This window comes from Mauremys mutica, chromosome 1 (genome assembly GCF_020497125.1).
Source record: "Mauremys mutica isolate MM-2020 ecotype Southern chromosome 1, ASM2049712v1, whole genome shotgun sequence".
In the NCBI taxonomy this organism is placed as follows: domain Eukaryota; kingdom Metazoa; phylum Chordata; order Testudines; family Geoemydidae; genus Mauremys; species Mauremys mutica.
The window spans coordinates 360846870-360859508 of NC_059072.1; the positions used below are offsets into that span (position 1 = coordinate 360846870).

At 49.5% G+C, this 12639-nt stretch overlaps 1 protein-coding gene across 1 annotated transcript; it reads left to right on the top strand.

Annotated features, from left to right (window-relative positions):
- Positions 1-5829: 5829 nt before the first annotated feature.
- Positions 5830-6777, top strand: LOC123374380 (olfactory receptor 52M1-like). Its single transcript, XM_045024304.1, has one exon. It carries the CDS (start codon positions 5830-5832, stop codon positions 6775-6777), a length of 948 nt encoding a protein of 315 aa, XP_044880239.1.
- The last annotated feature ends 5862 nt before the right edge of the window (positions 6778-12639 follow it).

Sequence of the window (12639 nt, forward strand, 5' to 3'; positions counted from 1 at the left end):
TGTTTGCGCCTTCAGACATCGGGTATTGTTGCTCTCTGTTCACGCGAGAAGGACCAGAGAAGTGGGGAGTGAAGGAATAAGCCCTGTAACAGTAATGAACTATAATTTTTAAACATACACAGATAAAGAGAGCAGCCAATTCCTCTCGGTCTCAGCACAGAGCCCCAGAGTTCTCACCTCCCTTTGGGAAGGTCCCATAATTGCTGTTTACTCCTAAAGCTGGATGAATAACACAGAAGTGCAGACATGGAAGAAGAGACATTACCTAGAGTGTCTCCAGTCTCCAGCCTGTTTGCATCCAGATGCTGTTTCTCCCCTAGAGGCTGAGCAAACCCCAGTGGGATTGCACAGAGCTGTATTATAATGGTGCACACCCCTGTGTCAGCTCTTGTCATGAAATGTTGCTGCAGATGCTGGAGTAGAGGTGTGGGACATGGCTACCTGAGGGGGATTCCCAGGGAAGACAGTTCCATCTCAGGATTCACAGGTACCATCTCTTACTGCAGAGCTCACCTGCTCGACAAACCCAGTGCAACATGGGCGTGATGGGATCGAGAGTAAGACTGTGCTCCTTTCCGCTCTGAGCAGCCATTGCAATTTCTTTTATCAGTGTTATCTGTTCAGACTTTCAGTGCAACTGAATGTCCCCTTGTTCGTGCATGGTGAGACAGAGTCAATATAAATGCTTGATCTAGTTTCTTTATCAATAGATTCATAGGGTTCATGGTCAGAAGGCACCAGGAGATCATCCCCTATTACCTCCTATATAATACAGGGTGTTACATTTCACCCAGTTTCCCCTGTACTGAGGCCAAAGACTTGTGTTTATCGAAGACCTGGTCTACGGTACATTTTCACATACATAGTGTTTTTATCTGCATGTTTTCCCCGACTACAGTTCCCTTGGTCAACCAAACATGTACAACCATTAAAGGATGAAAACTTATTTATCAAGACCTGTTTCCATAAACCCTGTTGGTGACTCACATTAATTATATCCCTAGACTTTTTCTTAACTAATCCTATGCCACATTTTCAATTTTTTCCTAATCTTGTCAAATCTTTTTTTTTAAACTTTCCCTTTAATTTTTAATAGTTGATGTTTCTGGTTTTCGTAACTCTCAGGTTCTACTGTAGATGCTGTTTAACATCCTCCTTGACTGCTAATGGACTAGAAAGTATTCCATCACCTCATTTGAGATGAGTTCTCCACTTTCTGACTGTGGAATTGTGGCTTGTTAGCTATGTAATAAGCTCTTCTTAAAGAACTCCCAATATTCGTTCCCATTTTTCTTAATAATTTTTTCCTCCCAATCGATGTTGTGGATAATTTGTCATTTTTGAGGAATTGTACGGGGAGACTTTGGCAAAGTAGTAAAGTGCCTGAAACCACTATTGCTTATTGTTAAAGACAGCCTAGTCAGCAAGCTGTTAAAAGCAAGTCTCTGCTTGACCAAGGCAGGAGGGGAAAGGGATTTAGGGTGCCACCAAAAGGGCAGCTTGACCCCGCATCCTCTCTGATAAGAATTGTGTTAAATTTGCTGATACATGCATTTGAAAAGAGCAGGATGTGCCCCAGGAATGTTTATTGGGGTCTCAAGGCTGCAGGCTCTGGAAAGACCCACACCTGGTTAATCAATAATTAGAATGAACCTCTTGCTCAATCATTAAAACTACTTACTTAACAAGGTTTCTTTAATTACTAAAGTATAAATAAGGGGAAAAAGCTTGAGATAGGTGGGACTCGTTTCAGGACTGGCCTCTCTCTCTGGATGCATCTTGTGTTCCCCACCAGCAGATAGGCTGCCACTATATCACTCGAAAACCACACTCAGCTTTGGTAATAATCAAGGGTTGGGGGTGTTTTACTAACTTGTTGTGGACGTGTGTAAGTGCTTGAGACTAGTAAAGTTTGCTTTAAGTGAAAGCACTCTTGTGTTGTCCTGTTTGTGCAGCCATCGATCGGTCAGACGGCCGTGTCTCCCCTGATTTATTTCCTGACACCTCCTCGCACAGAGTAAAGTTACCAAGAGCTTTGGATTGAAAGAACCCCAGGTAACAGAATTAGCCCTTTTGAAGCACTAAGTGTCTATAGAAATTACTGGCTGGGAACTGTTCTCTGTCCATTGGAATGTAATCAGTTTGATTCTTTATTTTCCTCTACTCTATCATATGCCCCCTTCTTTGTGGCTTCTTTAATCTAAACAGTCCCTGACTTTTCAGTCGGTCGGCATATGGCAGCCTCCTTAGAACATAAGAACCTGTCTTAGAAGGTTCTCACAGCCTGTCTTAGAACATAAGAACATAAGAACGGCCGTACCAGGTCAGACCAAAGGTCCATCTAGCCCAGTATCTGTCTACAGACAGTGGCCAATGCTAGGTACCCCAGAGAGAGTGAACCTAACAGGCAATGATCAAGTGATCACTCTCCTGCCATGCATCTCCATCCTCTGACAAACAGAGGCTAGGGACACCATTCCTAACACCCTGTTTGCTTTTTTGACCGCCTCTGAACACTGCGTGAACATCTTCAGAGAACTGTCCACAATCACTCCAAGATCTTTTTCCTGACTAGTTGTAACTAAATTAGCCCCCATCATATTGTATGTATAGTTGGGGTTATCTTTTCCAATGTGCATTATTTTACATTTATCCACATTAAATTTCATTTGCCATTTTGTTGCCCAATCACTTAGTTTTGTGAGGTCTTTTTAAAATTCTTCACAGTCTGCTTTGGTCTTAACTGTCTTGAGCAGTTTAGTATCATCTGCAAACTTTGCCACCTCACTGTTTACCCCTTTCTCCAGATCTTTTATGAATAAATTGAATAGGATTGGTCCTAGGACTGACCATTGGGGAACACCACTAGTTACCCCTCTCCATTCTGAGAATTTACCATTAATTCCTACCCTTTGTTCCCTATCTTTTAACCAGTTCTCAGTTCATGAAAGGACCTTCCCTTGTATCCCATGACAGCTTAATTTATGTAACAGTCTTTGGTGAGGGACCTTGTCAAAAGCTTTTTGGAAATCTAAGTATACTATGTCCACTGGATCCCCCTTGTCCACATATTTGTTGACCCCTTCAAAGAACTCTAATAAATTAGTAAGACACGATTTCCCTTTACAGAAACCATGTTGACTATTGCTCAACAGTTTATGTTTTTCTGTGTCTGACAATTTTATTCTTAACTATTATTTCGACTAATTTGCCCGGCACCAACGTTAGACTTACCGGTCTGTACTTGCCGGGATCACCTCTAGAGCTCTTTTTAAATATTGGCATTACATTAGCTAACTTCCAGTCATTGGGTACCGAAGCCGATTTTAAGGACAGGTTACAAACCTTAGTTAATAGTTCCGCAACTTCACATTTGAGTTCTTTCAGAACTCTTGGGTGAATGCCATCGGGTCCCGGTGACTTGTTAATGTTGAGTTTATCAATTAATTACAAAACCTCCTCTAGTGACACTTTAATCTGTGACAGTTCCTTAGGTTTGTCACCTACAAAAGCCAGCTCAGGTTTGGGAATCTCCCTAACATCCTCAGCCTTGAAGACTGAAGCAAAGAATCCATTTAGTTTCTCCGCAATGACTTTATCGTCTTTAAGTGCTCCTTTTGTATTTCGATCGTCAAGGGGCCCCACTGGTTGTTTAGCAGGCTTCCTGCTTCTGATGTACTTAAAAAACATTTTGTTATTACTGTTACATGGTTGTTAAGCTACAGTGGCTCTTTTTTAGTTCTTTTATGGTGTTTCTTAATTTGGGGTATACATTGAAGTTGGGCCTCTTTTATGGTGTTTTTAAAAAGGGCCCATGCAGCTTGCAGGGATTTCACTTTAGTCACTCTACCTTTTAACTTCTGTTTAACTAACCCCCTCATTTTTGCATAGTTCCCTCTTTGGAAATTAAATGCCACAGTGTTGGGCTGTTGAGATATTCTTCACACCACAGGGATGTTGAATGCCATTGTATTATGGTCACTATTTCCAAGCGGTCCTGCTATAGTTACCTCTTGGACCAGTTCCTGCTCTCCACTCAGGATTAAATCTAGAGTTGCCTCTCCCCTTGTGGGTTCCCGTACCAGCTACTCCATGAAGCAGTCGTTTAAAGTATTGAGAAATTTTATCTCTGCATTTTGTCCTGAAGTGAAATGTTCCCAGTCAATATGGGGATAATTGAAATCCCCCACTATTATTGGGTTCTTAATTTTGATAGCCTCTCTAATTTCCCTTAGCATTTCATCATCACTATTACTGACTTGGTCAGGTGGTCGATAATAGATCCCTAATGTTATATTTTTATTAGAGCATGAAATTTCTATCCATAGAGATTCTATGGAACATGTGGATTCGCTTAAGATTTTTACTTCATCTGAATCTACATTTTCTTTCCAGGGCCGCCCAGAGGATTCCGGGGGCCTGGGGTCTTCGGTGGCGGGGGGCCCCCGCTTCGGCGGTAATTCGGCGGTGGGGGGTCCTTCCGCTCCGGGACCCGCCGCCAAAGTGCCCCGAAGACCCACGGCGTGGGCCCCCCGCCGCCGAATTACCGCCAAAGCGGGACCCACCGCCGAAGTGCAGCCCAGTCTTCGGCGGCAATTCGGTGGCGGGGGGTCCCTGCCGCGGGTGTTCGGGGCCCTTCGGTGGCGGGTCCTGGAATGGAAGGACACCCCCCCCACCGCCGAATTACCGCCGAAGTCCAGGCTACATTTCGGCGGCGCGTCCCGCTTCGGCGGTAATTCGTCGGCGAGGGGTCCTTCTGCCCCGGAGCGGAAGGACACCCCCACCACCGAAGACCCAGAGAGGAAGAAGCTCTGGGGACCCAGGCCCTGTGAGAGTTTTCCGGGGCCTCCGGAGCGAGTGAAGGACCCCTCTCCAGGGCCCCCGAAAAACTCTCCTGGGACCCCCTGTGTGGTCCGGGGCCTGGGGAAAATTGTCCCACTTGCCCCCCCTGTCTCTGGGGTGCCCTGTTTCTTTCACATATAGTGCCACTCCCACCCTTGCACGTCCTGTTCTGTCCTTCCGATATATTTTGTACCCCAGAATGATTGTGTCCCATTGATTGCTCTCAGTCCACCAGGTTTCTGTGATGCCTATTATATCTATATCCTCCTTTATCACAAGGCACTCTAGTTCACCCATCTTATTATTTAGACTTCTGACATTTGTGTACAAGCACTTTAAAAACTTGTCCCTGTTTATTTGTCTGCCCTTTTCTGATGTGCCAGATTCTTTTTTATGTGACTGTTTATCATCTGATCCGGCCCTTACATTATCCTCTTCTGTCCTCTGTTCCTGACTATAACCAGGAGATTCTCTATCATCAGACTCTCCCCTAAGAAAAGTCTGTGTCCGATCCACATGCTCCTCTGAAGCTCCTCTGCAGAAATCTATGTTCCATCTGCTGTATCCTTTATAGAAACTGGGTGATCAAAACTGAGTGCGTTTCCAGAGCAGGTTGATCTCTCCCCATTCCTTAGGCATCTGAACGTTTTCTTTGTTTTGGCGACTACTGTGAATGAGCAGGTGGAACAGCTATCGATGACACCCAGGTCTTTTCCCTCAGGTGGTTCTACTTGAAATGTTTCCCCTTGATACATGGATTGGCAAAGCTTTGGGGGCAAGGGAGGCTTGTTTTTTTTTTTACACTTTCAGATTTGGAAAATGAAAATGTGTGTGAAGAGGAACCAATCTGCTTCACCCATAAGAAAAGTCTCTAGTAGTGCATGTAGTGGCTTATATTAACATTGTCTCTCCATCTAGGCTGTTGTACTGCAACCAGAACCCTGGGCCCTGGGAATGCCTCAGAGTTGGACACTTCTCCTCTACTCCATGTCAGATTCCAACAAAACCGACTTCACCAACCCCTCCACCTTCATCCTGCTGGGCATTCCTGGCCTGGAGGCTGCCCATGTCTGGATCTCCATCCCCTTCTGCATCATGTACATCATAGCCATCTTGGGGAACTTCACCATCCTGTTCATCGTGAAGATGGAGCTTAGCCTCCATGGGCCCATGTACTATTTCCTCTGCATGCTGGCCATCACCGACCTGGTCCTGTCCACAGCCACCATGCCCAAAATGCTGAGTAACTTCTGGTTCAATTCCAGGGAGATCGATTTCAGTGCCTGCCTCACCCAGATGTACTTCATTGGCTGCTTCTTAGTGATGGAGTCTGGGATCTTCGTGGCCATGGCTTTGGATCGCTACGTGGCCATCTGCCATCCCCTGAGACATTCCACCATCCTGGCAAACCCAGTGGTTGCCAAAATTGGCCTGGCCGTGGTGCTGCGTGGCGGCATGCTCATACTGCCCTATCCCTTACTGGCGAGGCAGTGGCCATATTGCAGAACCAACATCATCCCCCACACGTACTGTGAGCACATTGCCGTGGTGAAGCTGGCCTGCGCAGACATCAGCGTCAGTAGTTACTATGGCCTCTTTATGGTATTCTTTGTGAGGGGTCTGGATATGATTTTTATTGCTGTGTCCTATATCCAGATCCTCAGGGCCATCTTCAGCCTCCCCACAAAGGACGCCCGTCTCAAGGCTTTGGGGACTTGTAGCTCCCACCTCTGTGCCATCTTAGCCTTTTACATCCCAGTTATCTTCTCCTCCCTCACACACCGGTTTGGCCACAATGTGCCCCTGCATTTCCATGTTCTCATTGCCAATGTGAACCTCCTGGTGCCCCCCGTGCTGCACCCCATTATCTACGGGGTGAGGACCAAACAGATCCGCAACAGGCTGCTCCGGCTCTTTACTCATAAAAGGACCTAAAGTTTTCTCCTGGTGCTCTGGCTCTCACACCGAGCTCCATGCAGAGCTGGCTGGTGACATAGTGCTGGGCCCCCTTCCCTCAATCACTGACCAGGCAGCCAGAGAGACATTAGACCCTTTCCTGACCTTACTGTGCTGTGTCAGTGTGGGAAACTGGGTAATCGGTCAGTGTAGAACTCACTGGTTTGCCACCCTTCTAGTTACTGATAACTGGACCTCTGAGAATATAAGAACATAAGAACGGCCATACTGGGCCGGACCAAGGATCCATCTAGCCCAGTGTCCTGTCTGCCAGCAGTGGCCAGTGCCAAGTGCCTCAGAGGGAATGAACAGAACAGGAAATCAAGTGATCCATCCCCTGGCACCCATTTCCAGCTGCTGGCAAACACACACCATCCCTTCCCATCTTGACCATTGATGGGCCTTCACAACATCCTCTGGCAAGGAGTTCCACAGGCTGGCTGTGTGTTGTGCGAAGAAATACTGCCTTTTGTTTGTTTTAAACTGTTGCCTATTAATGTCATTTGGTAACCCCCAGTTCTTGTGTTATGAGAAGGAGTAAATGCCACTTCCTTATTTACTTTCTCCACACCAGTTATGATTTTTTAGACCTCTGTCACCTCCCGCCGTAGTCGTCTCTTTTCCAAGCTGAAAAGTCCCAGTCTTATTAATCTCTCCTCATATGGAAGCCGTTCCAGACCCCTCATCATTTTTATTTCCCCTTTTGAACCTTTTCCAATTCCAAGATATCTTTCAGCCACTTCTGCACCTATTCCCCCTGCTCCACCTCCTGCCTCTGTGCCCCCTCCCCTCTCCGCCTCTTTCCCCAAGTCCCAGCTACTGCTACTCGTTCTTTTCCCCCCTCCCCGTCACTCGCTGGATCCCCTCCCCCTCTATCTGCTCCGGGGCTGTGACAGGAGCTGCTGCAGCCTGAGAAGGAGCCTGCAGTGAGGATGCAGCGCTGGGGCTGACAGGCCAGTCGGGATCGGAGAGGGAAGCCAGGAAGTCGTATAAAAGCAGCTGAGGGTTGGGAGCAGGGCTGTGCTGCAGGTGGGTGAGACTGTGCATCCTACAGCTCCTGGGCCCTGGAGCTCAGCTACAGAGTCCTGAGCTTTCAGCTCCCCTTTGTTCCTCCTGGCGGGGGGCCTGTAGCAGGCAGAGCCCTGCAGTGGGGATGGGCTGGGAGCCCTTTGCCCTGAGCCAGGCCTCGGGGCAGGGCAAGGGGTCAGCTTTGGCGCTAGGAGGACAACAGCTGAGAGAGGCGGAAGGAACAGCCCCAGTGTTAGCTGGGAAGGTGGGATGCTGGGCAGAGGCCGGGGTGGCTGCGGTAGCTCACAGGGAGGGAGATCAATGGCACAGCTGTGATTTACCCAAGGCCACCCAATGAGTTGGTGGCAGAGCTGAGAATAGAAACTGGGAGTCCCGACACCGCAACCTACCCTCCATCCAGCACCACTGCTCTGGCCACGAACAGGCATTGCTCCCCTGGGTTGTATTAGACACACCGAAGCTATTTGTGTCTTGTGATCAGTGGAGTTGCAGCTCTTCGACAAGAGGAATTTATCAAAGAAACAGCTAAAAACTCTGGCCACAAAACAGGTTTCCACACAGCTCAGTTTTCAGCCTTGTCTTGCTTGTTTACCAGGAACAACACACTACCTGGAACTCTGCACAGCGCATAGAGCCCAGTGATGTGCTGCAAGGAACCACATCAGTGCAGTGTGCGGCTCAGCAGCCCTGATTAGGGCCCTTTGGTAGCAGAACACGAAACCTAATAAATAGGCATCTTCCCTCCCAGCTCACCGGTCTCTGCTGATGCCTTATCTCTAGTTAAATGACTTGGGCCAAATCCTCAAATGGTGCAAGTGGGTGCATGGCCTGAGCGCGACTAAGCAAGGGATTGGCAGCGAGGGACTTGTGGGCTGTTCTTGGCTCAAAACACTTCCTTTCATGCTGCCTCAACTCCCTCGTCTGTAGGAGGGGGCTACCTCCTGATAGTCTGTGAAGCACCTGTCAGTGGTGTCCATATGTCACCGTGCCTCAGTAGGATGCCGCTGAGGATGCCAGATTCAGAACAATCTGCTGAGAAATCGGGCAGATTCACCCCAGACTGGTGGTTGTACACAAAGCAAAGAACAAAAGTAAACTTCTGTCTCACTGCACTGGTTAACTAGAAGCCAAAAATGCTGTGTCCTGAGGCATCTAGCCCTTGGCTCACCACCCGGCAACCTTGGCTGTTTCCGCCAAGTGTCCCCAGCCAGCCCCCCGGGCTTTGAACAACCTTAACTTGTGTTTGACTAAAGCATCTTCCAGAAAGGCGTCCAGGGCTAGATCCACAAAGTACTCAGGGAAATAGTGAACTTAGGCACCGCTGCCTTTCTCAAACCCAGCGTCAGCACTCGGGTTGCTTTGTGCAGGTTACTGGCGGATCCCTCGGCTCCTACCGGGCCAGGCAGGAGATGAGCTGGGGCACCGACAGTGGGGGCCAGGGAAAGCTCCTGGGCAGCTCCTGGGAACCCCCCGAGGGCCAGTCATACCTGGGGCAGATCCCGGGGATCCCCCAAGGCCCAGTCCTACCTGGGGCAGCTCCCGGGGGGCCCTGGAGGCCAGTCGTACCTGGAGCAGCTCCTGGGAACCCCCTGGGGCCTGGCCGTACCTGGGGCAGCTCCCGGGGCCCCCCCGAGGGCCAGTCATACCTGGGGCAGCTCCCAGGGGCCCCCCGAGGGCCAGTCGTACCTGGGGCAGCTCCCAGGGGGCCCCTGAGGGCCAGTCATACCTGGGGCAGCTCCGGGGAACCCCCTGGGGGCCAGTCGTACCTGGGGCAGCTCCGGGGGCCCCCCGAGGGCCAGTAGCACCTCGGGCAGCTCCCGGGGATCCTCTGGGGGCCAGTCGTACCTGGGGCAGTTCCTGGGGCAGCTCCGGGGGCCCCCCCGAGGGCCAGTCGTACCTGGGGCAGCTCCCAGGGGCCCCCCGAGGGCCAGTCATACCTGGGGCAGCTCCTGGGAACCCCCTGGGGCCTGGCCGTACCTGGGGCAGCTCCTGGGGCCCCCCCGAGGGCCAGTCATACCTGGGGCAGCTCCGGGGAACCTCCCGAGGGCCAGTTGTACCTGTGTTGCCGGCTCAAAGAGCCCAAGGCGGAGCAACAGCAGGGTTCGTTGCCCGGTGTGCGTCGCACTAATTATCACACCAGGGTGGAGAAGCAAAACCAGGTTTATTTGAGCCCAATTAAGGTGCCAGGGAGAAAAGCATTCTCAAATCCTGCACACCCACGCGCAGGCGGGGTCCCAGCATTTATACCCCCCTTGCTTGTGTAAGCCTTTTGTTCGGTTTTCCCCCTCACCCCTCCCTTCCCAACAGCAGTTACTTTGAACATTACATTTCAGCATGTCAGAAAAAGTTCCCATTCACAGGCTTATCTGTTGGCCTTGTCAGCTTCAGGTACATGAAGCCTTCTCCCCCTCTTTCTCCCGCCTTCTCACTACTATTGCTAGTTTAAGCGGAACTGCAGCTGTCTGCTAAAAAGCTGACTCTCACAAATTCTGCTTCTAGGCTGTTAGCATGCAGACTGGTTAAAGTTCACAGCATGTAAGAACTTTGGTTCACTTCAGGCCCAAAGTCACAACTTTGGTTTACTCAGGCCTAGTGACACCAACACCTGGGGCAGCTCCCGGGGCCCCCCCATGGGCCAGTCGTACCTGGGGCAGCTCCTGGGAACCCCCTGGGGCCTGGCCGTACCTGGGGTATCACGGGGCCAGTCATGGGGACCTCCGGGGCCTGGTCGTCCTGTAAGGATCAGGCCTTTTCCTGTAGCCATATGATAAGGCCTGTAGCCATAGTGTAAGGCCTAAAAGCCTGCGGCCTTTGTCTGCAGCCAGATTGAAAGATCAGGTGGACACGGTGCCCCCGTTGGGCTGAGACAGGAGAATCTTTCAGTCTCATTCCAGTGCTTAAAAACCCAGGTGCTCCACACCGGAGAAATACCCGCAGTGAGCCGGATGAGCAGGCAGAGAGTTCAGCTGTGGGAATCCAAGCGCCTCCATTTTTTTAGTTTCGGCGTCGGGTGCCATTTAAGGTTGCCAGGTACTGGGCTTTCAGCTGCAACAGCTGCCCTCTGTCCACAGGGACATTCTGTTGGTGCTGGTTTTCCTGAGTCTGTTCCCCTGAAGTGACCACAGTGACTGTGATGTGTTGGCAGGTCTCTGAATGGCAGCGAAAGTGGAGTCCCGGAGTTCACGCCTCACAGGAGTGGGGAGCTCACAACCTCCAGCTGGTTCTGAAAACCTCAGATTCACCTTCAGAGGATGGCGAAGGCTCAGGCTCCCTCTTCCAGCCTTTCCTCTGCATCTCACTCAATGAACAGCCCCTGCCAGAGCTGGAGTCCATTTCCCTCTTGGCGTGACGGAGAGACCGTGATTACAGCAGGGAAGTCAGGACTCCTGGGTGTAGTAAGAGGAGGCCCTGAGATAGAAACCTTGGGATCAGAGACCCAGTGTGAGGCCTAAGGCCTGAACTAAAGTAATGGTCAAGACTTTGCTAACATAAAGCAAAGTGAAGCTCTGAGCCAGAGGTAGGCCCTGCTCACAGAAGCTGGCAAGGAAAGGGCTAAAGTTCAAAGTGGGGAACAAACCTATGACACTGATGCTGCAAACAGAGACATACCTAAAAGGTGCTGGACGCCAGATATCAGAACATTCGCATACTCGTACACTCCACACAGATAACAAGGAACAGGCTGACTGTCATAAACAGATAGTTAAGGGATAATGTCTCTTTTACCTGTAAAGGGTTAACAAGCTCAGTGAACCTGACGGACACCTGACCAGAGGACCAATCAAGAGACAAGATAATTTAAAATCTCTGTGGAGGGAAGTCTTTGTTTGTGTTCTTTGTTTTGGGGGGTGTTCTCTCTTTGGATCTAAGAGGGGCCAGACGTACATCCAGGCTCTCCAAGCTTCCTGAAATATTCTCTTCTATTCAGTATAGTGAGTATTAGAAAGGCGGATTAGTCTTTTGATTAATTTCTGTATTTGCAAATGTGTGTTTGCTGGAACAATATTTTACCTCTTTGCTGTACTTGTACTTATGCTAGAGTCCCTTTAGTTTTTATAAGCTGTACCCTGTAAACTTCCATCCGGATTTTACAGAGCTAAATTTGACCTTTTCTTTTTTTCTTTAATTAAAAGCTTTTCTTTTTAAGAACCTGTTTGATTTTTCCCTTGTTTGAGACCCCAGGGGATTAGTCTGACTCACCAGAGTTAGGTGGGGGGAAGAGAGGAGGGGGGAAGGTGAATCCCTCTTTGTTTTAGATTCAAGGAGTTTGAATCAAAGAAGTTTTCCCTGACGACCAAGGGAGGGAAAGTCTGGGAGGGGAAATGGTTTATTTCCCTTTGTGTTAAGATCCAGGAGTTTGGATCTGGGTTCCCCCCGGGAAAGGTTTGGGGGAACAGAGAGTGTGCCAAAACACTATATTTTTGGCTGGTGACAGTGTTACCAGATCTAAGCTAGGATTTAAGCTTAGAAGGATCCATGCAGGTCCCCATCTTTTGCATGCTAAAGTTCAAAGTGGGGAACAAACCTATGACCCTGACCCATCCCAATGACAGGGCCAAAAGGGGAATATGATGGATAGAGTTGTTTTGTTCGACCCAACATGTACAAGGTGAGAGGTGGCACCTTACTGCTTAGAGGGGCTGCACCTCAATACATCAGGAGTGATGTGTAACTTGTTTGTACCGGTGTATAAGAATACATCCCTGGAGAAGTGTCTTTGTCTGGCCTAGGGGGCAGTGGAAAGTCCCATCACGGACTGAGCTGAGTCCATTGTCAGGGAGCACATAAGTACTAGGTAGCAGCACCTTAACA